The 26212-nt window shown below is 55.6% G+C and overlaps 1 protein-coding gene across 1 annotated transcript in view; it reads right to left on the minus strand.

Annotated features, from left to right (window-relative positions):
* The window catches only part of susd4 (sushi domain containing 4), a 538061-nt gene that overhangs the window by 360834 nt on the left and 151015 nt on the right, over positions 1 to 26212 (minus strand). The window contains 1 exon segment of the mRNA XM_072500589.1: positions 21831 to 21845. Coding sequence (XP_072356690.1) covers positions 21831 to 21845 — 15 coding nt within the window.

The following is a 26212-nucleotide window of genomic DNA, read 5'->3' on the forward strand; positions in this document are numbered from 1 at the left end:
CTGGCCTTGTTCTGCATTACAAGCCAGTTGTTTAGCCCACTGTGCTAAACCAGCCCCATATTCCACCTGATCTTGTGGGATTTGCGCCCAGCAAAGTCAGGATAACATTGCTCCCAGGCACACGGTGAGACACCGGTTGCAAAGATGAACTTGTCTCGTGTTTATAGTGCCTCTGGTCTCCTGTTACACACAGTGGGGCTGAGTGTTATAATCCATTTTCCTTTTCCACCAGAAATATTCCTGCTCCTTATCACTGAGCCAACAATCTGAAAAGACTATAGTGGTATATTGGTGAGGAGCCCTGTAACCTCCCAGATGCTGAAGTGGCCAACGTCCAGAGGGGTGGGATGAGGCCTGGATTTAGAGACCTTTGACAAAGTAACTCCAGCAAGGAGGGCAAGAGCAGATCTCCGGATTAGAGAAAATTAAAGGGACAGGCGTACGGGAATGCCCAGAGGGGTTCCAGTGAGGTCCCTGTGAGGGATCAAGGGGGTATGGAGAGGAAGTGGGAGTGGGATGCTGAATTTGCCATGATCAGCCATGATCTTATTGAATGGTCGTGCAGGTTCGAAGGGCCGAATGGCCTACTCCTGCACCTATTTTCTACGTTTCTATGAGACCCAAGGTTTAGAAGGACCATCTGTAACCCAGTCCCCCAGCAAAGACTGGCTGGAGGGTAGGACAGGAGCTGAGTCACTGGAATGGATGAGGTACGGTTTGAGTTCAAATCCTACCAGGGGAAAGGTGTGAGATTGAATTCAATGATTCTAAAAACTTGGAGGCGAACATCAGAAGAAGAAAAATGACCACAAAGGCTGTAAACCCAACTGGCTGACTAACGGCCTGCAGGTAAAGGGTTCTGCTATTGCCATACCTGGTCAGGCCGACATGGAAACAATGTGGCTGCCTCTTAATGCCCTTGTGGGACTTAACAATCCCTCAGTTATCGGATTCAGGACAAGTAGGGGTGACAGTGCCAGCTCTCAGAGTTAGCTACATTGGGATGCAGCTGAACGAGCTGCAGTGTTCCTCACGAGCTGCGTTGCGCAGATTAGTTTTAGTTATTGCTGACATAATGTTAAAGTTTGGTTCTCAAAACAAACACCCTTCTCGTGGAAATGGATGATCACTCATCCTGACTGAGTATAACACTGAATAGAAATGAGCAGACTGTGGCGTAGCCAGAGCTTCACTAAACACAAGCATCAGGGGCAGGACGTGGTTCCTGATCCAGCTCTTCACAACGTGCAAAATGTATCAAAGCAAACCTGTGGATGGGGGAAATGGAGGTGTGTGAGCGTTTGACCCTAGTTTAAAGGGTCTTCAGTCAACTCCCTCAGTGATAATCACCGTTAGAATAGCGGGTTCATAACCTAACCAAGGCACTGGTCAAAGCATCCAATCAGCACACATGGTTCTGTGCTGTATTTTCTATGTTCTATGTTCTATGTACCGTGAAAGCTCAAATCCAGAGCAGGCTGATCCATCACATTCCCAGTGACGGGAACCTTCGCTGCCCCCTGTCTCCCCAGCAATGTGTTCCCGGTGTTTCCTCCAGAAACACCATTGAGCGTTTGTAACCCAGCGCCCCAGACTCAAAATGCCTGGAGATGTACCACAGTACTGCATCAACCCCACAATCTGACAGGGGCCACACACTGACCTAAAGCCTGGGAACTACACAAATATGTGAAGGACATTTCTTTAACAGCAGCTGAGGGGCACTGAGACCGATTAGGCCCCATCCCCACAGGGCAGAGACACTGAGACCGATTAGGCCCCATCCCCACAGGGCACAGACACTGAGTCCGATTAGCCCCATCCCCACAGGGCAGAGACACTGAGTCCGATTAGCCACATCCCCACAGGGCACAGACACTGAGTCCGATTAGCCACATCCCCACAGGGCAGAGACACTGAGACCGATTAGCCACGTCCCCACAGGGCACAGACACTGAGACCGATTAGCCACATCCCCACAGGGCAGAGACACTGAGACCGATTAGGCCCCATCCCCACAGGGCAGAGACACTGAGACCGATTAGCCACATCTCCACAGGGCAGAGACACTGAGACCGATTAGGCCCCATCCCCACAGGGCAGAGACACTGAGTCCGATTAGCCCCATCCCCACAGGGCAGAGACACTGAGTCCGATTAGGCCCCATCCCCACAGGGCAGACACACTGAGACCGATTAGGCCACATCCCCACAGGGCAGAGACACTGAGACCGATTAGGCCACATCCCCACAGGGCAGAGACACTGAGTCCGATTAGGCCACATCCCCACAGGGCACAGACACTGAGACCGATTAGCCACATCTCCACAGAGCAGAGACACTGAGACCGATTAGCCACATCCCCACAGGGCAGAGACACTGAGTCCGATTAGCCACATCCCCACAGGGCAGAGACACTGAGTCCGATGAGCCACATCCCCACAGGGCAGAGACACTGAGTCCGATTAGCCACATCCCCACAGGGCAGAGACACTGAGACCGATTAGGCCCCATCCCCACAGAGCAGAGACACTGAGTCCGATTAGCCACATCCCGACAGGCAGAGACACTGAGACCGATTAGGCCCCATCCCCACAGGGCACAGACACTGAGTCCGATTAGCCACATCCCCACAGGGCACAGACACTGAGTCCGATTAGGCCACATCCCCACAGGGCACAGACACTGAGACCGATTAGCCACATCTCCACAGAGCAGAGACACTGAGACCGATTAGGCCACATCCCCACAGGGCACAGACACTGAGTCCGATTAGCCACATCCCCACAGGGCAGAGACACTGAGTCCGATTAGCCACATCCCCACAGGGCAGAGACACTGAGTCCGATTAGCCACATCCCCACAGGGCAGAGACACTGAGTCCGATTAGCCACATCCCCACAGGGCAGAGACACTGAGACCGATTAGGCCCCATCCCCACAGAGCAGAGACACTGAGTCCGATTAGCCACATCCCCACAGAGCAGAGACACTGAGACCGATTAGGCCACATCCCCACAGGGCAGAGACACTGAGACCGATTAGCCACATCCCCACAGGGCAGAGACACTGAGTCCGATTAGCCACATCCCCACAGGGCAGAGACACTGAGTCCGATTAGCCACATCCCCACAGGGCACAGACACTGAGACCGATTAGGCCCCATCCCCACAGGGCAGAGACACTGAGTCCGATTAGGCCCCATCCCCACAGGGCACAGACACTGAGACCGATTAGCCACATCCCCACAGGGCAGAGACACTGAGTCCGATTAGCCACATCCCCACAGGGCAGAGACACTGAGTCCGATTAGCCACATCCCCACAGGGCAGAGACACTGAGACCGATTAGCCACATCCCCACAGGGCAGAGACACTGAGTCCGATTAGACCCCATCCCCACAGGGCAGAGACACTGAGTCCGATTAGCCACATCCCCACAGGGCAGAGACACTGAGACCGATTAGGCCCCATCCCCAGCGGGCAGAGACACTGAGACCGATTAGGCCCCATCCCCACAGGGCAGAGACACTGAGACCGATTAGGCCACATCCCCACAGGGCAGAGACACTGAGACCGATTAGCCACATCCCCACAGGGCAGAGACACTGAGACCGATTAGGCCCCATCCCCACAGGGCAGAGACACTGAGACCGATTAGCCACATCCCCACAGGGCAGAGACACTGAGACCGATTAGCCACATCCCCACAGAGCAGAGACACTGAGACCGATTAGCCACATCCCCACAGGGCAGAGACACTGAGACCGATTAGCCACATCCCCACAGGGCAGAGACACTGAGACCGATTAGGCCCCATCCCCACAGGGCACAGACACTGAGACCGATTAGGCCCCATCCCCACAGGGCAGAGACACTGAGACCGATTAGGCCCCATCCCCACAGGGCAGAGACACTGAGTCCGATTAGCCACATCCCCACAGGGCAGAGACACTGAGACCGATTAGGCCACATCCCCACAGGGCAGAGACACTGAGACCGATTAGGCCCCATCCCCACAGGGCAGAGACACTGAGTCCGATTAGCCACATCCCCACAGGCAGAGACACTGAGACCGATTAGGCCACATCCCCACAGGGCAGAGACACTGAGACCGATTAGCCACATCCCCACAGGGCAGAGAAACTGAGACAGATTAGGCCCCATCCCCACAGGGCAGAGACACTGAGACCGATTAGGCCACATCCCCACAGGGCAGAGACACTGAGTCCGATTAGGCCCCATCCCCACTGGGCAGAGACACTGAGTCCGATTAGCCACATCCCCACAGGCAGAGACACTGAGACCGATTAGGCCACATCCCCACAGGGCAGAGACACTGAGTCCGATTAGGCCCCATCCCCACAGGGCAGAGACACTGAGACCGATTAGCCACATCCCCACAGGGCAGAGACACTGAGACCGATTAGCCACATCCCCACAGGGCAGAGACACTGAGACCGATTAGGCCCCATCCCCACAGGGCAGAGACACTGAGACCGATTAGGCCACATCCCCACAGGGCACAGACACTGAGACCGATTAGGCCCCATCCCCACAGGGCAGAGAAACTGAGACCGATTAGGCCCCATCCCCACAGGGCACAGACACTGAGACCGATTAGGCCCCATCCCCACAGGGCACAGACACTGAGACCGATTAGGCCCCATCCCCACAGGGCACAGACACTGAGACCGATTAGGCCCCATCCCCACAGGGCAGAGACACTGAGTCCGATTAGCCACATCCCCACAGGGCAGAGACACTGAGTCCGATTAGCCACATCCCCACAGGGCAGAGACACTGAGACCGATTAGGCCACATCCCCACAGGGCAGAGACACTGAGTCCGATTAGCCACATCCCCACAGGGCAGAGACACTGAGACCGATTAGCCACATCCCCACAGGGCAGAGACACTGAGTCCGATTAGCCACATCCCCACAGGGCAGAGACACTGAGACCGATTAGGCCCCATCCCCACAGGGCAGAGACAGTGAGACCGATTCGGCCCCATCCCCACAGGCCGGAGACACTGAGTCCGATTAGCCACATCCCCACAGGGCAGAGACACTGAGTCCGATTAGGCCTCGTCCCCACAGGGCAGAGACACTGAGTCCGATTAGCCACATCCCCACAGGGCAGAGTCACTGAGTCCGATTAGCCACATCCCCACAGGGCAGAGACACTGAGACCGATTCGGCCCCATCCCCACAGGGCAGAGACACTGAGACCGATTAGGTCCCATCCCCACAGGGCAGAGACACTGAGACCGATTAGCCACATCCCCACAGGGCAGAGACACTGAGCCCGATTAGGCCCCATCCCCACAGAGCAGAGACACTGAGTCCGATTAGCCACATCCCCACAGAGCAGAGACACTGAGACCGATTAGGCCACATCCCCACAGGGCAGAGACACTGAGACCGATTAGCCACATCCCCACAGGGCAGAGACACTGAGTCCGATTAGCCACATCCCCACAGGGCACAGACACTGAGTCCGATTAGCCACATCCCCACAGGGCACAGACATTGAGACCGATTAGGCCCCATCCCCACAGGGCAGAGACACTGAGTCCGATTAGGCCCCATCCCCACAGGGCACAGACACTGAGACCGATTAGCCACATCCCCACAGGGCAGAGACACTGAGTCCGATTAGCCACATCCCCACAGGGCAGAGACACTGAGTCCGATTAGCCACATCCCCACAGGGCAGAGACACTGAGACCGATTAGCCACATCCCCACAGGGCAGAGACACTGAGTCCGATTAGACCCCATCCCCACAGGGCAGAGACACTGAGTCCGATTAGCCACATCCCCACAGGGCAGAGACACTGAGACCGATTAGGCCCCATCCCCAGCGGGCAGAGACACTGAGACCGATTAGGCCCCATCCCCACAGGGCAGAGACACTGAGACCGATTAGGCCACATCCCCACAGGGCAGAGACACTGAGACCGATTAGCCACATCCCCACAGGGCAGAGACACTGAGACCGATTAGGCCCCATCCCCACAGGGCAGAGACACTGAGACCGATTAGCCACATCCCCACAGGGCAGAGACACTGAGACCGATTAGCCACATCCCCACAGAGCAGAGACACTGAGACCGATTAGCCACATCCCCACAGGGCAGAGACACTGAGACCGATTAGCCACATCCCCACAGGGCAGAGACACTGAGACCGATTAGGCCCCATCCCCACAGGGCACAGACACTGAGACCGATTAGGCCCCATCCCCACAGGGCAGAGACACTGAGACCGATTAGGCCCCATCCCCACAGGGCAGAGACACTGAGTCCGATTAGCCACATCCCCACAGGGCAGAGACACTGAGACCGATTAGGCCACATCCCCACAGGGCAGAGACACTGAGACCGATTAGGCCCCATCCCCACAGGGCAGAGACACTGAGTCCGATTAGCCACATCCCCACAGGCAGAGACACTGAGACCGATTAGGCCACATCCCCACAGGGCAGAGACACTGAGACCGATTAGCCACATCCCCACAGGGCAGAGAAACTGAGACCGATTAGGCCCCATCCCCACAGGGCAGAGACACTGAGACCGATTAGGCCACATCCCCACAGGGCAGAGACACTGAGTCCGATTAGGCCCCATCCCCACAGGGCAGAGACACTGAGTCCGATTAGCCACATCCCCACAGGCAGAGACACTGAGACCGATTAGGCCACATCCCCACAGGGCAGAGACACTGAGTCCGATTAGGCCCCATCCCCACAGGGCAGAGACACTGAGACCGATTAGCCACATCCCCACAGGGCAGAGACACTGAGACCGATTAGCCACATCCCCACAGGGTAGAGACACTGAGACCGATTAGGCCCCATCCCCACAGGGCAGAGACACTGAGACCGATTAGGCCACATCCCCACAGGGCACAGACACTGAGACCGATTAGGCCCCATCCCCACAGGGCAGAGACACTGAGACCGATTAGGCCCCATCCCCACAGGGCAGAGACACTGAGACCGATTAGGCCCCATCCCCACAGGGCACAGACACTGAGACCGATTAGGCCCCATCCCAACAGGGCACAGACACTGAGACCGATTAGGCCCCATCCCCACAGGGCAGAGACACTGAGTCCGATTAGCCACATCCCCACAGGGCAGAGACACTGAGTCCGATTAGCCACATCCCCACAGGGCAGAGACACTGAGTCCGATTAGCCACATCCCCACAGGGCAGAGACACTGAGACCGATTAGCCACATCCCCACAGGGCAGAGACACTGAGTCCGATTAGCCACATCCCCACAGGGCAGAGACACTGAGACCGATTAGGCCCCATCCCCACAGGGCAGAGACAGTGAGACCGATTCGGCCCCATCCCCACAGGCCAGAGACACTGAGTCCGATTAGCCACATCCCCACAGGGCAGAGACACTGAGTCCGATTAGGCCTCATCCCCACAGGGCAGAGACACTGAGTCCGATTAGCCACATCCCCACAGGGCAGAGTCACTGAGTCCGATTAGCCACATCCCCACAGGGCAGAGACACTGAGACCGATTCGGCCCCATCCCCACAGGGCAGAGACACTGAGACCGATTAGGTCCCATCCCCACAGGGCAGAGACACTGAGACCGATTAGCCACATCCCCACAGGGCAGAGACACTGAGACCGATTAGCCTCATCCCCACAGGGCAGAGACACTGAGTCCGATTAGGCCTCATCCCCACAGGGCAGAGACACTGAGTCCGATAAGCCACATCCCCACAGGGCAGAGACACTGAGACCGATTAGCCATATCCCCACAGGGCAGAGACACTGAGACCGATTCGGCCCCATCCCCACAGGGCAGAGACACTGAGACCGATTAGGTCCCATCCCCACAGGGCAGAGACACTGAGACCGATTAGCCACATCCCCACAGGGCAGAGACACTGAGACCGATTAGCCTCATCCCCACAGGGCAGAGACACTGAGACCGATTAGGCCCCATCCCCACAGGGTAGAGACAGTGAGTCCGATTAGCCACATCCCCACAGGGCAGAGACACTGAGTCCGATTAGGCCTCATCCCCACAGGCCGGAGACACTGAGTCCGATTAGCCACATCCCCACAGGGCACAGACACTGAGACCGATTAGCCACATCCCCACAGGGCAGAGACACTGAGTCCGATTAGCCACATCCCCACAGGGCAGAGACACTGAGACCGATTAGCCACATCCCCACAGGGCAGAGAAACTGAGACCGATTAGGCCCCATCCCCTCAGGGCACAGACACTGAGACCGATTAGGCCACATCCCCACAGGGCAGAGACACTGAGTCCGATTAGGCCCCATCCCCACAGGGCAGAGACACTGAGTCCGATTAGCCACATCCCCACAGGCAGAGACACTGAGACCGATTAGGCCACATCCCCACAGGGCAGAGACACTGAGTCCGATTAGGCCACATCCCCACAGGGCAGAGACACTGAGTCCGATTAGGCCCCATCCCCACAGGGCAGAGACACTGAGACCGATTAGCTACATCCCCACAGGGCAGAGACACTGAGACCGATTAGCCACATCCCCACAGGGCAGAGACACTGAGACCGATTAGGCCCCATCCCCACAGGGCAGAGACACTGAGACCGATTAGGCCACATCCCCACAGGGCACAGACACTGAGACCGATTAGGCCCCATCCCCACAGGGCAGAGACACTGAGACCGATTAGGCCCCATCCCCACAGGGCACAGACACTGAGACCGATTAGGCCCCATCCCCACAGGGCACAGACACTGAGACCGATTAGGCCCCATCCCCACAGGGCACAGACACTGAGACCGATTAGGTCCCATCCCCACAGGGCAGAGACACTGAGTCCGATTAGCCACATCCCCACAGGGCAGAGACACTGAGTCCGATTAGCCACATCCCCACAGGGCAGAGACACTGAGACCGATTAGCCACATCCCCACAGGGCAGAGACACTGAGTCCGATTAGCCACATCCCCACAGGGCAGAGACACTGAGACCGATTAGGCCCCATCCCCACAGGGCAGAGACAGTGAGACCGATTCGGCCCCATCCCCACAGGCCGGAGACACTGAGTCCGATTAGCCACATCCCCACAGGGCAGAGACACTGAGACCGATTCGGCCCCATCCCCACAGGGCAGAGACACTGAGACCGATTCGGCCCCATCCCCACAGGGCAGAGACACTGAGACCGATTCGGCCCCATCCCCACAGGGCAGAGACACTGAGACCGATTAGGCCACATCCCCAGAGGGCAGAGACACTGAGTCCGATTAGCCACATCCCCACAGGGCAGAGTCACTGAGTCCGATTAGCCACATCCCCACAGGGCACAGACACTGAGTCCGATTAGGCCCCATCCCCACAGGGCAGAGACACTGAGACCGATTCGGCCCCATCCCCACAGGGCAGAGACACTGAGACCGATTAGGTCCCATCCCCACAGGGCAGAGACACTGAGACCGATTAGCCACATCCCCACAGGGCAGAGACACTGTGACCGATTAGCCTCATCCCCACAGGGCAGAGACACTGAGTCCGATTAGGCCTCATCCCCACAGGGCAGAGACACTGAGTCCGATTAGCCACATCCCCACAGGGCAGAGACACTGAGACCGATTAGCCATATCCCCACAGGGCAGAGACACTGAGTCCGATTCGGCCCCATCCCCACAGGGCACAGACACTGAGACTGATTAGGCCCCATCCCCACAGGGCAGAGACACTGAGTCCGATTAGCCACATCCCCACAGGGCAGAGACACTGAGACTGATTCGGCCCCATCCCCACAGGGCAGAGACACTGAGACCGATTAGCCACATCCCCACAGGGCAGAGACACTGAGACCGATTAGGCCCCATCCCCACAGGGCAGAGACACTGAGACCGATTAGCCACATCCCCACAGGGCAGAGACACTGAGTCCGATTAGGCCCCATCCCCACAGGCCGGAGACACTGAGTCCGATTAGCCACATCCCCACAGGGCAGAGACACTGAGACCGATTAGCCACATCCCCACAGGGCAGAGACACTGAGACCGATTAGGCCCCATCCCCACAGGGCAGAGACACTGAGACCGATTAGCCACATCCCCACAGGGCAGAGACACTGAGTCCGATTAGGCCCCATCCCCACAGGCCGGAGACACTGAGTCCGATTAGCCACATCCCCACAGGGCAGAGACACTGAGACCGATTAGCCACATCCCCACAGGGCACAGACACTGAGTCCGATTAGCCACGTCCCCACAGGGCAGAGACACTGAGACCGATTAGGCCACAACCCCACAGGGCAGAGACACTGAGTCCGATTAGGCCCCATCCCCACAGGGCAGAGACAGTGAGACCGATTAGGCCACATCCCCACAGGGCAGAGACACTGAGTCCGATTAGCCACATCCCCACAGGGCAGAGACACTGAGACCGATTTGGCCATATCCCCACAGGGCAGAGACACTGAGTCCGATTAGGCCCCATCCCCACAGGGCAGAGACACTGAGACCGATTAGCCACATCCCCACAGGGCAGAGACACTGCGACCGATTAGGCCCCATCCCCACAGGGCAGAGACACTGAGACCGATTAGCCACATCCCCACAGGGCAGAGACACTGAGTCCGATTAGCCACATCCCCACAGGGCAGAGACACTGAGTCCGATTAGACACATCCCCACAGGGCAGAGACACTGAGACCGATTAGTCACATCCCCACAGGGCAGAGACACTGAGACCGATTAGGCCCCATCCCCACAGGGCAGAGACACTGAGACCGATTAGCCACATCCCCACAGGGCAGAGACACTGAGTCCGATTAGGCCCCATCCCCGCAGAGCAGAGACACTGAGTCCGATTAGGCCCCATCCCCACAGGGCAGAGACACTGAGACCGATTAGCCACATCCCCACAGGAAAGAGACACTGAGACCGATTAGGCCCCATCCACACAGGGCAGAGACACTGAGTACGATTAGCCCCATCCCCACAGGGCAGAGACACTGAGACCGATTAGCCACATCCCCACAGGGCAGAGACACTGAGACCGATTAGCCACATCCCCACAGGGCAGAGACACTGAGACCGATTAGGCCACATCCCCACAGGGCAGAGACGCTGAGTCCGATTAGCCACATCCCCACAGGGCAGAGACACTGAGACCGATTAGGCCCCATCCCCACAGGGCAGAGACACTGAGACAGATTAGCCACATCCCCACAGGGCAGAGACACTGAGTCCGATTAGGCCCCATCCCCACAGGGCACAGACACTGAGTCCGATTAGCCACATCCCCACAGGGCAGAGACACTGAGACCGATTAGCCACATCCCCACAGGGCAGAGACACTGAGACCGATTCGGCCCCATCCCCACAGGGCACAGACACTGAGACCGATTAGGCCCCATCCCCACAGGGCAGAGACACTGAGACCGATTAGCCCCATCCCCACAGGGCAGAGACACTGAGACCGATTAGCCACATCCCCACAGGGCAGAGACACTGAGTCCGATTAGCCACATCCCCACAGGGCAGAGACACTGAGACCGATTAGGCCCCATCCCCACAGGGCAGAGACACTGAGACCGATTAGCCACATCCCCACAGGGCACAGACACTGAGTCCGATTAGGCCCCATCCCCACAGGGCAGAGACACTGAGTCCGATTAGCCACTTCCCCAAAGGGCAGAGTCACTGAGACCGATTAGGCCACATCCCCACAGGGCAGAGACACTGAGTCCGATTAGCCACATCCCCACAGGGCAGAGACACTGAGTCCGATCAGCCACATCCCCACAGAGCAGAGACACTGAGTCCGATTAGTCACATCCCCACAGGGCAGAGACACTGAGTCCAATTAGGCCCCATCCCCACAGGGCACAGACACTGAGACCGATTAGGCCCCATCCCCACAGGGCAGAGACACTGAGACCGATTAGCCCCATCCCCACAGGGCACAGACACTGAGTTCGATTAGCCACATCCCCACAGGGCAGAGACACTGAGTCCGATTAGCCACATCCCCACAGGGCAGAGACACTGAGACCGATTAGTCACATCCCCACAGGGCAGAGACACTGAGACCGATTAGTCACATCCCCACAGGGCAGAGACACTGAGTCCGATTAGCCACATCCCCACAGGGCAGAGACACTGAGACCGATTAGCCACATCCCCACAGGGCACAGACACTGAGTCCGATTAGGCCCCATCCCCACAGGGCAGAGACACTGAGTCCGATTAGCCACTTCCCCAAAGGGCAGAGTCACTGAGACCGATTAGGCCACATCCCCACAGGGCAGAGACACTGAGTCCGATTAGCCACATCCCCACAGGGCAGAGACACTGAGTCCGATCAGCCACATCCCCACAGAGCAGAGACACTGAGTCCGATTAGTCACATCCCCACAGGGCAGAGACACTGAGTCCAATTAGGCCCCATCCCCACAGGGCACAGACACTGAGACCGATTAGCCACATCCCCACAGGGCAGAGACACTGAGGCCGATTAGGCCCCATCCCCGCAGAGCAGAGACACTGAGTCCGATTAGGCCCCATCCCCACAGGGCAGAGACACTGAGACCGATTAGCCTCATCCCCACAGGGCAGAGACACTGAGTCCGATTAGCCACATCCCCACAGGGCAGAGACACTGAGTCCGATTAGCCACATCCCCACAGGGCAGAGACACTGAGACCGATTAGGCCCCATCCCCACAGGGCAGAGACACTGAGACCGATTAGCCACATCCCCACAGGGCAGAGACACTGAGACCGATTAGGCCACATCCCCACAGGGCAGAGACGCTGAGTCCGATTAGCCACATCCCCACAGGGCACAGACACTGAGTCCGATTAGGCCCCATCCCCACAGGGCAGAGACACTGAGTCCGATTAGCCACATCCCCACAGGGCAGAGACACTGAGTCCGATTAGCCACATCCCCATAGGGCACAGACACTGAGACCGATTAGCCACATCCCCACAGGGCACAGACACTGAGTCCGATTAGGCCCCATCCCCACAGGGCAGAGACACTGAGACCGATTAGCCCCATCCCCACAGGACAGAGACACTGAGTTCGATTAGCCACATCCCCACAGGGCAGAGACACTGAGTCCGATTAGGCCCCATCCCCACAGGGCAGAGACACTGAGACCGATTAGGCCCCATCCCCACAGGGCACAGACACTGAGACCGATTAGCCACATCCCCACAGGGCACAGACACTGAGTCCGATTAGGCCCCATCCCCACAGGGCAGAGACACTGAGTCCGATTAGGCCCCATCCCCACAGGGCACAGACACTGAGACCGATTAGCCACATCCCCACAGGGCACAGACACTGAGTCCGATTAGGCCCCATCCCCACAGGGCAGAGACACTGAGTCCGATTAGGCCCCATCCCCACAGGGCACAGACACTGTGTCCGATTAGGCCCCATATCCACAGGGCAGAGACACTGAGTCCGATTAGGCCCCATCCCCACAGGGCACAGACACTGAGACCGATTAGCCATATCCCCACAGGGCAGAGACACTGAGTCCGATTAACCACATTCCCACGGCAGAGACACTGTGTCCGATTAGCCACATCCCCACTGGGCGGAGACACTGAGTCCGATTAGCCCCATCCCCACAGGGCAGAGACACTGAGACCGATTAGCCACATCCCCACAGGGCAGAGACACTGAGTCCGATTAGGCACATACCCACAGGGCAGAGACACTGAGACCGATTAGCCACATCCCCACAGGGCAGAGACACTGAGACCGATTAGGCCTCATCCCCACAGGGCAGAAGCACAGAGACCGATTAGGCCACATCCCCACGGGGGAGAGAAACTGAGTCCGATTAGCCACATCCCCACAGGGCAGAGACACTGAGACCGATTAGCCACATCCCCACAGGGCAGAGACACTGAGACCGATTAGGCCTCATCCCCACAGGGCAGAAGCACAGAGACCGATTAGGCCACATCCCCACGGGGGAGAGAAACTGAGTCCGATTAGCCACATCCCCACAGGGCAGAGACACTGAGACCGATTAGGCCCCATCCCCACAGGGCACAGACACTGAGACCGATTAGCCTCATCCCCACAGGGCAGAGACACTGAGTCCGATTAGCCACATCCCCACAGGGCACAGACACTGAGACCGATTAGCCTCATCCCCACAGGGCAGAGACACTGAGGCCGATTAGGCCCCATCCCCACAGGGCACAGACACTGAGTCCGATTAGCCACATCCCCACAGGGCACAGACACTGAGACCGATTAGCCTCATCCCCACAGGGCAGAGACACTGAGTCCGATTAGCCACATCCCCACAGGGCAGAGACACTGAGTCCGATTAGCCACATCCCCACAGGGCACAGACACTGAGACCGATTAGCCACATCCCCACAGGGCACAGACACTGAGACCGATTATCCACATCTCCACAGGGCACAGACACTGAGTCCGATTAGCCTCATCCCCACAGGGCAGAGACACTGAGACCGATTAGGCCCCATCCCCACAGGGCAGAGACACTGAGACCGATTAGGTCCCATCCCCACAGGGCAGAGACACTGAGACCGATTAGGCCCCATCCCCACAGGGCAGAGACACTGAGACCGATTAGGCCCCATCCCCACAGGGCAGAGACACTGAGTCCGATCAGCCACATCCCCACAGAGCAGAGACACTGAGACCGATTAGCCACATCCCCACAGGGCAGAGACACTGAAACCGATTAGGCCACATCCCCACAGGGCAGAGACACTGAGACCGATTAGGCCCCATCCCCACAGGGCAGAGACACTGAGTCCGATTAGCCACATCCCCACAGGCCGGAGACACTGAGACCGATTAGCCACATCCCCACAGGGCAGAGACACTGAGTCCGATTAGTCACATCCCCACAGGGCGGAGACACTGAGACCGATTAGCCCCATCCCCACAGAGCAGAGACACTGAGTCCAATTAGGCCCCATCCCCACAGGGCACAGACACTGAGACCGATTAGCCCCATCCCCACAGGACAGAGACACTGAGTTCGATTAGCCACATCCCCACAGGGCAGAGACACTGAGTCCGATTAGCCACATCCCCACAGGGCAGAGACACTGAGACCGATTAGCCACATCCCCACAGGGCACAGACACTGAGTCCGATTAGGCCCCATCCCCACAGGGCAGAGACACTGAGTCCGATTAGGCCCCATCCCCACAGGGCACAGACACTGTGTCCGATTAGGCCCCATCCCCACAGGGCAGAGACACTGAGTCCGATTAGGCCCCATCCCCACAGGGCACAGACACTGAGACCGATTAGCCACATCCCCACAGGGCGGAGACACTGAGTCCGATTAGCCACATCCCCACAGGGCAGAGACACTGAGACTGATAAGGCCCCATCCCCACAGGGCAGAGACACTGAGACCGATTAGCCACATCCCCACAGGGCAGAGACACTGAGTCCGATTAGGCCCCATCCCCACAGGGCACAGACACTGAGACCGATTAGCCACATCCCCACAGGGCACAGACACTGAATCCGATTAGCCCCATCCCCACAGGGCAGAGACACTGAGACCGATTAGCCACATCCCCACAGGGCAGAGACACTGAGACCGATTAGCCACATCCCCACAGGGCAGAGACACTGAGACCGATTAGGCCTCATCCCCACAGGGCAGAAGCACAGAGACCGATTAGGCCACATCCCCACGGGGGAGAGAAACTGAGAGCGATTAGGCCAGGTCCCCACAGGTCAGACATTGAGACCGATTGGGCCCGATACCCACGGGGCAGAGATACTGAGCCCGATTAGGCCCCATCCCCACAGAGTAGAGACACTGAGGCCAATTAGGCCTCATCCCCACAGGGCAGAGACACTGAGACCGATTAGGCCCGATCCGCACAGGGCAGAGACACTGAGACCGATTAGGCCCCATCCCCACAGGACAGAGACGCTGAGACCGATTAGGCCCCATCCCCACAGGGCAGAGACACTGAGACCGATTAGGCCCCATCCCCACCGGGCAGAGACACTGAGGCTGATTACGCCCCATCCTCACAGGACAGAGACACTAAGACCGATTAGGCCCCAGTCCCACAGGACAAAGTCACTGACGCCGATTAGGCCCCATCCCCACAGGGCACAGACACTGAGGCCGATTAGGCCTCATCCCCACAGGGCAGAGACACTGAGGCCGATTAGGCCACATCCCCACAGGATAAAGACACTGTGACCAATTAGGCCCCATCCCCACAGGCAGAGACACTGAGACCGATTAGGGCCCATCCCCACAGGCAGAGACACTGAGACCGGTTTGCCACATCCCCACAGGGCAGAGACACTGAGACCGATTAGACCCCAACCCCACAGGGCAGAGACACTGAGACCGATTATGCGCCATCCCCACAAGGCAGAGACACTGAGACCGATTAGGCCCCATCCCCGCAGGGCAGAGACACTAAGACCGATTAGGCCCCATCCCCAACGGGCAGAGACACTGAGACCAATTAGGCCCCATCCCCACAGGGCAGAGAGACTGTGACCGATTAGGCCCCATCCCCACCGGGCAGAGAGACTGAGACCGATTAGGCCCCCATCCCCACCGGGCAGAGACACTGAGACCGATTAGGCCCCATCCCCACCGGACAGAGACACTGAGACCGATTAGGCCCCATCTCCAATGTTGTTCTGAGATTGGCACGATTTGTCTCCCAAATATACTCAAGAGTAAGGGCGTGATTTAACAAAAGAAGATTGTGTCTCATTTTGGGTGTGAACAGCGGGGTGTTTGGCACCCTGAGTGACCCACTATCAATTGGGCACTAGGCTCACCTAAAAGCTCATCAGTGCACGAATAGATCATGGCACCATTTTTAAATGCCACCCCGGTTTCGTCGCCCCCTCAGCTCACCCACTGAGGCCACTGACACTTTGCGCAAGTGAAGGAGACACAGCCGGAGTGAGACACATCCAGAGTGGGAATTTGGAACTTGGTAATTTGGTGCAGTGAGGTAATCAGGAAAGGTAAGTGGTAAGTCTCATTCTGCTGTTTTTCAGTTAAAAGTGCAGTGCGTAGCTTAGTGTCTGATTGGCTGAAGCTGCCCCCACCCTAATTGCTGAGAGTCAGTTATCTGTCAGTCGCCTGAGGCCTGTTTAGTGGTACAAAGGTGCACATTGTATTCTTCTCTTTGAAGCTTAAGTAGTGTGAGTCACCCTGGTTAGCTGAGTTCTGTATAAAACACAGACAGAAAGCGCACTCAGTAAGCTTTGCGCAAGTGAAGGAGACACAGCCGGAGTGAGACACATCCAGAGTGGGAATTTGGAACTTGGTAATTTGGTGCAGTGAGGTAATTCGGTGCAGAGTGGGAGAAGGTGCTTTTTCCCTACTGTTTTGTTCTCTCTCTTTCTTCTGGCCTGTAACTTTTAATCTGCAGGGACAGAACCAGAGAGCATCTGAGAACCTGGGAAGGTAAGTGATTTGTATTCATCTTTATTTTTATTACCTTTTCAAATTGTGTGTGGGGGGAAAACTGAAGTGACATCACAGTAAAGCTGTGACCTGATTGGCTGGTTGGGAATCTGTACTAAATTTAAAAATTAAACGTTGTTAAACTAATTAAACATAATTACTTAATTACTTAATTATAATTTAGAGAGGTATCTAAGCCAGAGATCGGAGAGTACTGTATTTAGCTTTCACATTTATAGTAGAAATCTAGTGCTAGGAAACATATAGTTAACAGTAACTTAAAAAAAAAAATTAAATTAAATTTACTAATTAATTGACGCAATGTCAATTAGAGGGGTGCAGTGCTCTGACTGTGAGATGTGGCAGGTCCGAGAGGCTTCCAGCATCCCGGATGGCATAATCTGCAGAAAGTGCACCCAACTGGAGCTCCTCACAGACCGCATGGTTCGGTTAGAGCAGCAGTTGGATGCACTTAGGAGCATGCAGGTGGCGGAAAGCATCATAGATAGCAGTTATATAAATGTGGTCACACCCAAGGTGCAGGCAGAGAAATGGGTGACCACCAGAAAGGGCAGGCAGTCAGTGCAGGAATCCCCTGTGGTTGTCCCCCTCACGAACATGTATACCCGTTTGGATACTGTCGGGGGGAGGGGGGGGTGAGCCTATCAGGGGAAAACAGCAGCAGCCAGAGCAGTGGCAGCACGGCTGGCTCTGATGTTCAGAAGGGAGGGTCAAAGCGCAGAAGAGCAATAATCATGGGGTCTCTATAGTCAGGGGCACAGATAGCGCTTCTGTGGACGTGAGACTCCAGGATGGTATGTTGCCTCCCTGGTGCCAGGGTCCAGGATGTCTCCGAACGGGTAGCGGGCATCCTGAAGGGGGAGGGAAAACAGGCAGAGGTCGTTGTACATATTTGTACTAACGACATAGGCAGGAAGGGGCATGAGGTCCTGCAACAGGAGTTCAGGGAGCTAGGCAGAAAGTTAAAAGACAGGACCTCTAGGGTTGTAATCACGGGATTACTCCCTGTGCCACGTGCCAGTGAGGCTAGAAATAGGAAGATAGAGCAGCTAAACACGTGGCTAAACAGCTGGTGTAGGAGGGAGGGTTTCCATTATCTGGTCCACTGGGAACTCCTCCGGGGCAGGTGTGACCTATATAAGAAGGACGGGTTGCATCTAAACTGGAGAGGCATAAATATCCTGGCCACGAGGTTTGCTAGTGTCACACGGGAGGGTTTAAACTAGTATGGCAGGGAGGTGGGTTCCGGAGCAATAGGTCAGAAGGTGAAAGCATTGAGGGAGAACTAGGGAATAGGGCCAGTATAGCTCTGAGGAAGAGCAGGGAGATGTTGCTGAACACAGCGGGTCTGGTGGCCTGAAGTGAATATGTTTTAATGCAAGAAGTAATCCGGGTAAGGCAGATGAACTTAGAGCTTGGATTAGTACTTGGAACTATGATGTTGTTGCCATTACAGAGACCTGGTTGAGGGAAGGGCAGGATTGGCAGCTAAACGTTCCAGGATTTAGATGTTTCAGGCGGGATAGAGGGGGATGTAAAGGGGGTGGCGGAGTTGCGCTACTGGTTGGGGAGAATATCACAGCTGTACTATGGGAGCACATCTCAGAGGGTAGCGAGGCTATATGGGTAGAGATCAGGAATAAGAAGGGTGCAGTCACAATGTTGGGGGTTTACTACAGGCCTCCCAACAGTCAGCGGGAGAATGAGGAGCAGATAGGTAGACAGATTTTGGAAACGAGTAAAAACAACAGGGTTGTTGTGACGGGAGACTTCAACTTCCCCAATATTGACTGGGATTCACTTACTGCTAGGGGCCTGGACGGGGCAGAGTTTGTAAGGAGCATCCAGGAGGGTTTCTTAAAACAATATGTAGACAGTCCAACTAGGGAAGGGGCTGTACTGGACCTGGTATTGGGGAATGAGCCCGGCCAAGTGGTAGAAGTTTCAGTAGGGGAGCATTTCGGGAACAGTGACCACAATTCAGTAAGTTTTAAAGTGCTGGTGGACAAGGATAAGAGTGGTCCGAGGATGAATGTGCTAAATTGGGCGAAGGCTAATTATAACAATATTAGGCGGGAACTGAAGAACCTAGATTGGGGGAGGATGTTTGAGGGTAAATCAACATCTGACATGTGGGGGGCTTTCAAATGTCAGTTGAAAGGAATTCAGGACCGGCATTTTCCTGTGCGGAAGAAGGATAAATACGGCAAATTTCGGGAACCTTGGATAACGAGAGATATTGTCGGCCTCGTCAAAAAGAGAAAGGAGGCATTTGTCAGGGCTAAAAGGCTGGGAACAGACGAAGCCTGTGTGGCATATAAGGAAAGTAGGAAGGAACTTAAGCAAGGAGGTCACAAAAAGTCATTGGCAAATAAGGTTAAGGAAAATCCCAAGGCTTTTTACACGTACATAAAAAGCTAGAGGGTAGCCAGGGAAAGGTTTGGCCCTCTGAAGGATAGGCAAGGGAATCTATGTGGGGAGCCAGAGGAAATGGGCGAGGTACTAAATGAATACTTTGCATCAGCATTCACCAAAGAGAAGGAATTGGTGGATGTTGAGTCTGGAGAAGGGTGTGTAGATAGCCTGGGTCACATTGTGATCCAAAAAGACGAGGTGTTGGGCGTCTTAAAAAATATTAAGGTAGATAAGTCCCCAGGGCCTGATGGGATCTACCCCAGAATACTGAAGGAGGCTGGAGAGGATCGACCCCAGAAAACTGAAGGAGGCTAGAGAGAAAATTGCTGAGGCCTTGACAGAAATCTTTGGATCCTCACTGTCTTCAGGTGATGTCCCGGAGGACTGGAGAATAGCCAATGTTGTTCCTTTGTTTAAGAAGGGTAGCAAGGATAATCCAGGGAACTACAGGCCGGTGAGCCTTACATTAGTGGTAGGGAAATTACTGGAGAGAAATCTTCGAGACAGGATCTACTCTCATTTGGGAGCAAAGGGACGTATTAGTGAGAGGCAGCATGGTTTTGTGAAGGGGAGGTCGTGTCTCACTAACTTGATAGAGTTTTTCGAAGAGGTCACAAAGATGATTGATGCAGGTAGGGCAGTGGATGTTGTCTATATGGACTTCAGTAAGGCCTTTGACAAGGTCCCTCATGGTAGAGTGGTACAAAAGGTGAAGTCACACGGGATCAGGAGTGAGCTGGCAAGGTGGATACAGAACTGGCTAGGTCATAGAAGGCAGAGAGTAGCAATGGAAGGGTGCTTTTCTAATTGGAGGGCTGTGACCAGTGGTGTTCCGCAGGGATCAGTGCTGGGACCTTTGCTGTTCGTAGTATATATAAATGAATAGGAGGAAAATGTAACTGGTCTGATTAGTAAGTTTGCAGACGACACAAAGGTTGGTGGAATTGCGGATAGCGATGAGGACTGTCAGAGGATACAGCAGGATTTAGATTGTTTGGAGACTTAGGTGGAGAGATGGCAAATGGAGTTTAATCCGGACAAATGTGAGGTAATGCATTTTGGAAGGTCTAATGCAGGTAGGGAATATACAGTGAATGTTAGAACCCTCAAGAGTATTGAAAGTCAGAGAGATCTAGGTGTACAGGTCCACAGGTCACTGAAAGGGACAACACAGGCGGAGAAGGTAGTCAAGAAGGCATACGGCATGCTTGCCTTCATTGGCCGGGACATTCGGTGTAAAAATTGGCAAGTCATGTTGCAGCTGTATAGAACCTTAGTTAGGACGCACTTGGAGTATAGTGTTCAATTCTGGTCACCACCCTACCAGAAGGATGTGGAGGCTTTAGAGAGGGTGCAGAAGAGATTTACCAGGATGTTGCTTGGTATGGAGGGAATTAGCTATGAGGAGAGGTTGAATAAACTTGATTTGTTCTCACTGGAACGACGGAGGTTGAGGGGCGACCTGATAGAGATAATACAAAATTATGAGGGGCATAGACAGAGTGGATAGTCAGAGGCTTTTCCCCAGGGTAGAGGAGTCACTTACTCGGGGGCATAGGTTTAAGGTGCGAGGGGCAAGGTTTAGAGTAGATGTACGAGGCAAGTTTTTTACGCAGAGGGTAGTGGGTGCCTGGATCCCGCTACCGGAGGAGGTGATGGAAGCAGGGACGATAGTGACATTTAAGGGGCATCTTCACAAGTACATGAATAGGATGGGAATAGAGGGATACGGACCCAGAAAATGTAGAAGATTTTAGTTTAGATGGGTAGCATGGTCGGCACGGGCTTGGGGGGGCCGAAGGGCCTGTTCCTGTGCTGTACTTTTCTTTGTTCTTTGCCTCCTGGTCCCCCCAACGTACCACTTAGGGTGACCACGAGACCCCCCTCACTTCACCTTTTAAGAGCACCCCAATCCCTGGCATGGGCAACCTGGCACCTGGACACCTTGGCACTGCCACCCGGGCATCCTGGCAGTGCCCGTGCCAATCTGCCAAGTTGGGAATGTCAGGATACCACCCTGCCCAGAGCCTGACGACCAGGGGCCTTCAGTGGCTGGAGAGACCCCCAGAGGGGCTGTTACGTCTGGGCCACATTTGTGTGGACAGTGCTAAATGGAGCCATGGCGAGGGCTGCCAGGCAGGGGCGTTCATCCCCGGGACTCGGGAGAATGGACCACCAACATATTTAAATGAGCTTAACTGCTCACTTTAAATATGTAAATCTGGACCTCGCTCGGCAAGGCCGAGATCCAGATCACCACGCCTCGCCAGACCACGCTAAATTGGAGGCGACGAGGCAGTTCGATCGCGTCCTACATCTACCAAACTATGTCCCAGTGAATGCCGTGGCAATGTAGGGTACAGGTGGATACTCAGGCTGTATTAGCATGGTGGTCATGTGACTGAACTGATAATCCAGAGACCCGCATTAATGATCCGGAGACAAAAATACAAATCCCACCCAAGCAACCGGGGAATTTATAGTCAGGTTATCAAATAATCTGGGATAAAAAGCTAGGGCTGGATTCTCCGCTCTCCGACGCTGACATCGCATTCGGCGACGGGGTGGAGGATTGGGAGCGGCGCCGGTTTTTAAATTCTCCGCCCACCCCCCACCCGAAAATCGTCATACTCGTGGAGTACGCCAGGCCGAGTATCCACCGGCTCAGGCCATTGCCTGAGGCCCACCCCGCGATGCTCCGTCCCCGTCCGGCCGAATTCCCGACAGCGTGGACCTCTCATGGTCCCACCGTCCGGGATCTTCGCGTGGCGGCTGCGGTCTCAGTCCGGGGCCGCCACAGTTGGGGGGGGGGGGGGGGGAGACGATCGGCGGGCAGGGGGGGGCTTCATTCGGGGCTGGACGCAATATGTGCGGGCTGTCCGGATCGGGCGAGCAGCCAATGCGGGACACTATCTTGCCGGTCCGCGGGCCGAGTCCGCCATGGAGCAAGGCACGGCCGCTGGACGCTGCCGCCGCGCGCACGGGCGACTTCTGACCCGGAAGTGCTGGGGGCCGTATCGGCAGCTAGAGCTGCGAGCTCTAAGACGGCTCCCTGCTAGCCCCCAGCAAAACTGGGAATCTGTGGCCTTTTAACACCAGTTTTCCTGGCGTAAAAGACACAGCTTTCCCGATGGCATGGGGACTTAGTCCCAAAAATGGAGAATCCAGCCCCTCGTCTCAGTAATGGTGACTGTGGAGTAACTGATTGTCATAAAACACCCACTAAAGTCCTCTCTGGAAATGTACTGTTCTTACCCAGGCTCACCTAAATGTGATCTCACCAACTCCCCATCCAAGAGATTGTCCCCTCTAATCAGCATTGGATAACAAAAAGACAGCCATTGAAATCCAACTGATCCCACCGACAGACTCCTCCGACTGTCTCCTCCAACTGACTCCTCCAACTGTCTCCTCCAACTGTCTCCTCCGACTGACTCCTCCGACTGACCCCTCCGACTGATTCCTCCGACTGTCTCCTTTGACTGTCTCCTCCGACTGACTCCTCCGACTGACTCCTCCGACTGACACCTCCGACTGACTCCTCTAACTGTCTCCTCTGACTGTCTCCTCCGACTGTCTCCTCCGACTGTCTCCTCCAACTGACTCCTTCAACTGTATCCTCCAACTGTCTCCTCCGACTGACTCCTCCGACTGACTCCTCCAACAGTCTCCTCCGGCTGACTCCTCCGACTGTCTCCTCCGACTGACTCCTCCGACTGACTCCTCCAACTGTTTCCTCAGAATGACTCCTGTGACTGACTCCTCCGACTGTCTCCTCCAACTGACTCCTCCAGCTGACTCATCCAACTGATCCCACCGACTGACTCCTCTGACTGACTCCTCCGACGGACTCCTCCAACTGACTCCTCCGATTGACTCCTCTGACTGACTCCTCCGACTGTCTCCTCCACCTGTCTCCTCCGACTGTCTCCTCCTATTGACTCCTCCGACTGATTCCTCTGATTGATTATCCGACTGACTCCTTTGACTGTCTCCTCCGACTGTCTCCTCCGACTGACTGCTCCGACTGTCTCCTCCGACTGACTCTTCCGACTGACTCCTCCAACTGACTCCTCCGACTGACTCCTCCAACTGTCTCCTCTGACTGACTCCTCCGACTGACTCCTTCCACTGACTCCTCCGACTGTCTCCTCCGACTGACTCCTCCAACTGTTTCCTCAGAATGACTCCTCTGACTGACTCCTCCGACTGTCTCCTCTGACTGACTCCTCCGACTGATTCCTCTGACTGATTCCTCCGACTGACTCCTTTGACTGTCTCCTCCAACTGTCTCCTCCGACTGACTGCTCTGACTGTCTCCTCCGACTGACTCTTCCGACTGACTCCTCTGACTGACTCCTCCGACTGACTCCTCCAACTGTCTCCTCTGACTGACTCCTCCAACTGACTCCTTCCACTGACTCCTTCCACTGACTCCTCCGACTGTCTCCTCCGACTGACTCCTCCAACTGTTTCCTCAGAATGACTCCTGTGACTGACTCCTCTGTCTCCTCCGACTGACTCCTCCAACTGTCTCCTCCAACTGTCTCCTCCAACTGTCCGACTGACTCCTCCGACTGATTCCTCCGACTGACTCCTCCGACTGACTCCTCCGACTGACTCCGTCGACTGACTGCTCCGAGTGTCTCCTCCGACTGTCTCCTCCAACTGACTCCTCCGACTGTCTCCTCCGACTGTCTGACTCCTCCGACTGACTCCTCCAACTGTCTCCTCTGACTGACTCCTCCAACTGACTCCTTCCACTGACTCCTCCGACTGTCTCCTCCGACTGACTCCTCCAACTGTTTCCTCAGAATGACTCCTGTGACTGACTCCTCTGTCTCCTCCGACTGACTCCTCCAACTGTCTCCTCCAACTGTCTCCTCCAACTGTCCGACTGACTCCTCCGACTGATTCCTCCGACTGACTCCTCCGACTGACTCCGCCGACTGACTCCTCCGACTGACTCCGTCGACTGACTGCTCCGAGTGTCTCCTCCGACTGACTCCTCCGACTGTCTCCTCCGACTGTCTGTCTCCTCCGACTGACTCCTCCGACTGACTCCGCCGACTGACTCCTCCGACTGACTCCTCCGACTGACTCCGTCGACTGACTGCTCCGAGTGTCTCCTCCGACTGTCTCCTCCGACTGTCTCCTCCGACTGACTCCTCCGACTGTATCCTCTGACTGTCTCCTCCGACTGACTCCTCCGACTGACTCCTCCGACTGACTCCTCCGACTGTCTCCTCCAACTGACTCCTCCGACTGTCTCCTCCGACTGTCTCCTTGACTGACGCCTCCGCCTGACTCCTCAGACTGTCTCCTCCGACTGACTCCTCTGACTGACTCTTCCGAATGTCCAGTGTAGCTGCTTTTGTTAAAATCATTCTGCCAATCTAGGAGGCTATTCCCAGCTGGAGGGCACCATGTCTGTGTTGGCCCCTGTGGTGGGGTGAATAATACCCAGCTATTTCACCTCCCAAAAGTCTTGATTGGCCATGATTTAACGGAATACTGGACCGGGATCGAGAGGTGGGTGAGCGTATCCCTTCTTTGGCTCCGATGGCCCCTCAGGCATCCACAGGGAGCCACCCTCCATTAAGTTGGCAGCCGCCCCATGCTGTCCGGCAGGGATGCACCGGGGATCCACCCGAACATGGCACCTCACTATTCAGGAGCGAAATCAGCACTTCCACACAATACGAATAGAGGAAATGTAGAACTTACTCCCTCAAAATACTGTGGGTGCTTCATTCATGGGTCAGTGTGTTCACTGTCAAGGATTTATTGTCATTCCCCAATTACCCTCGAACTGGGTGGCTTACTGGGCCAGTGCTGAGCACTGCTGCCTCACAGCGCCAGGGACCCAGGTTTGATTCCGGCTTGGGTCACTGTCTGTGCGGAGTCTGCACGTTCTCCCCGTGTCTGCGTGGGTTTCCTCCGGGTGCTCCGGTTTCCTCCCACAGTCCAAAGATGTGCAGGTTAGGTGGATCGGCCATGATAAATTGCCCTTAGTGTCAAAAGGTTAGGCAGGGTTACGGTGATACCGGGGATTGGGCCTAGTTGGGGTGCTCTTTCAGAGGGTTGGTGCAGACTCGATGGGCCGAATTGCCTTCTTCTGCATTGTAGGGATTCTATTACAGTGGGCAGTTAAGAGAAGCATGTAGGTCAGACCAGATAAGGATGGCCAATTGCCTTCCCTAAAGGACATTAGTGAATCAGAAGGGTTTTTACAACAATCAGCAAAAGTTGCCGTGGTGACCATTACTGAGCCTGTTATGTTCCAGATTTATTCACTGAATTGAATTTTC

The sequence above is a fragment of the Scyliorhinus torazame genome, chromosome 4 (genome assembly GCF_047496885.1).
Source record: "Scyliorhinus torazame isolate Kashiwa2021f chromosome 4, sScyTor2.1, whole genome shotgun sequence".
In the NCBI taxonomy this organism is placed as follows: Eukaryota; Metazoa; Chordata; class Chondrichthyes; order Carcharhiniformes; family Scyliorhinidae; genus Scyliorhinus; species Scyliorhinus torazame.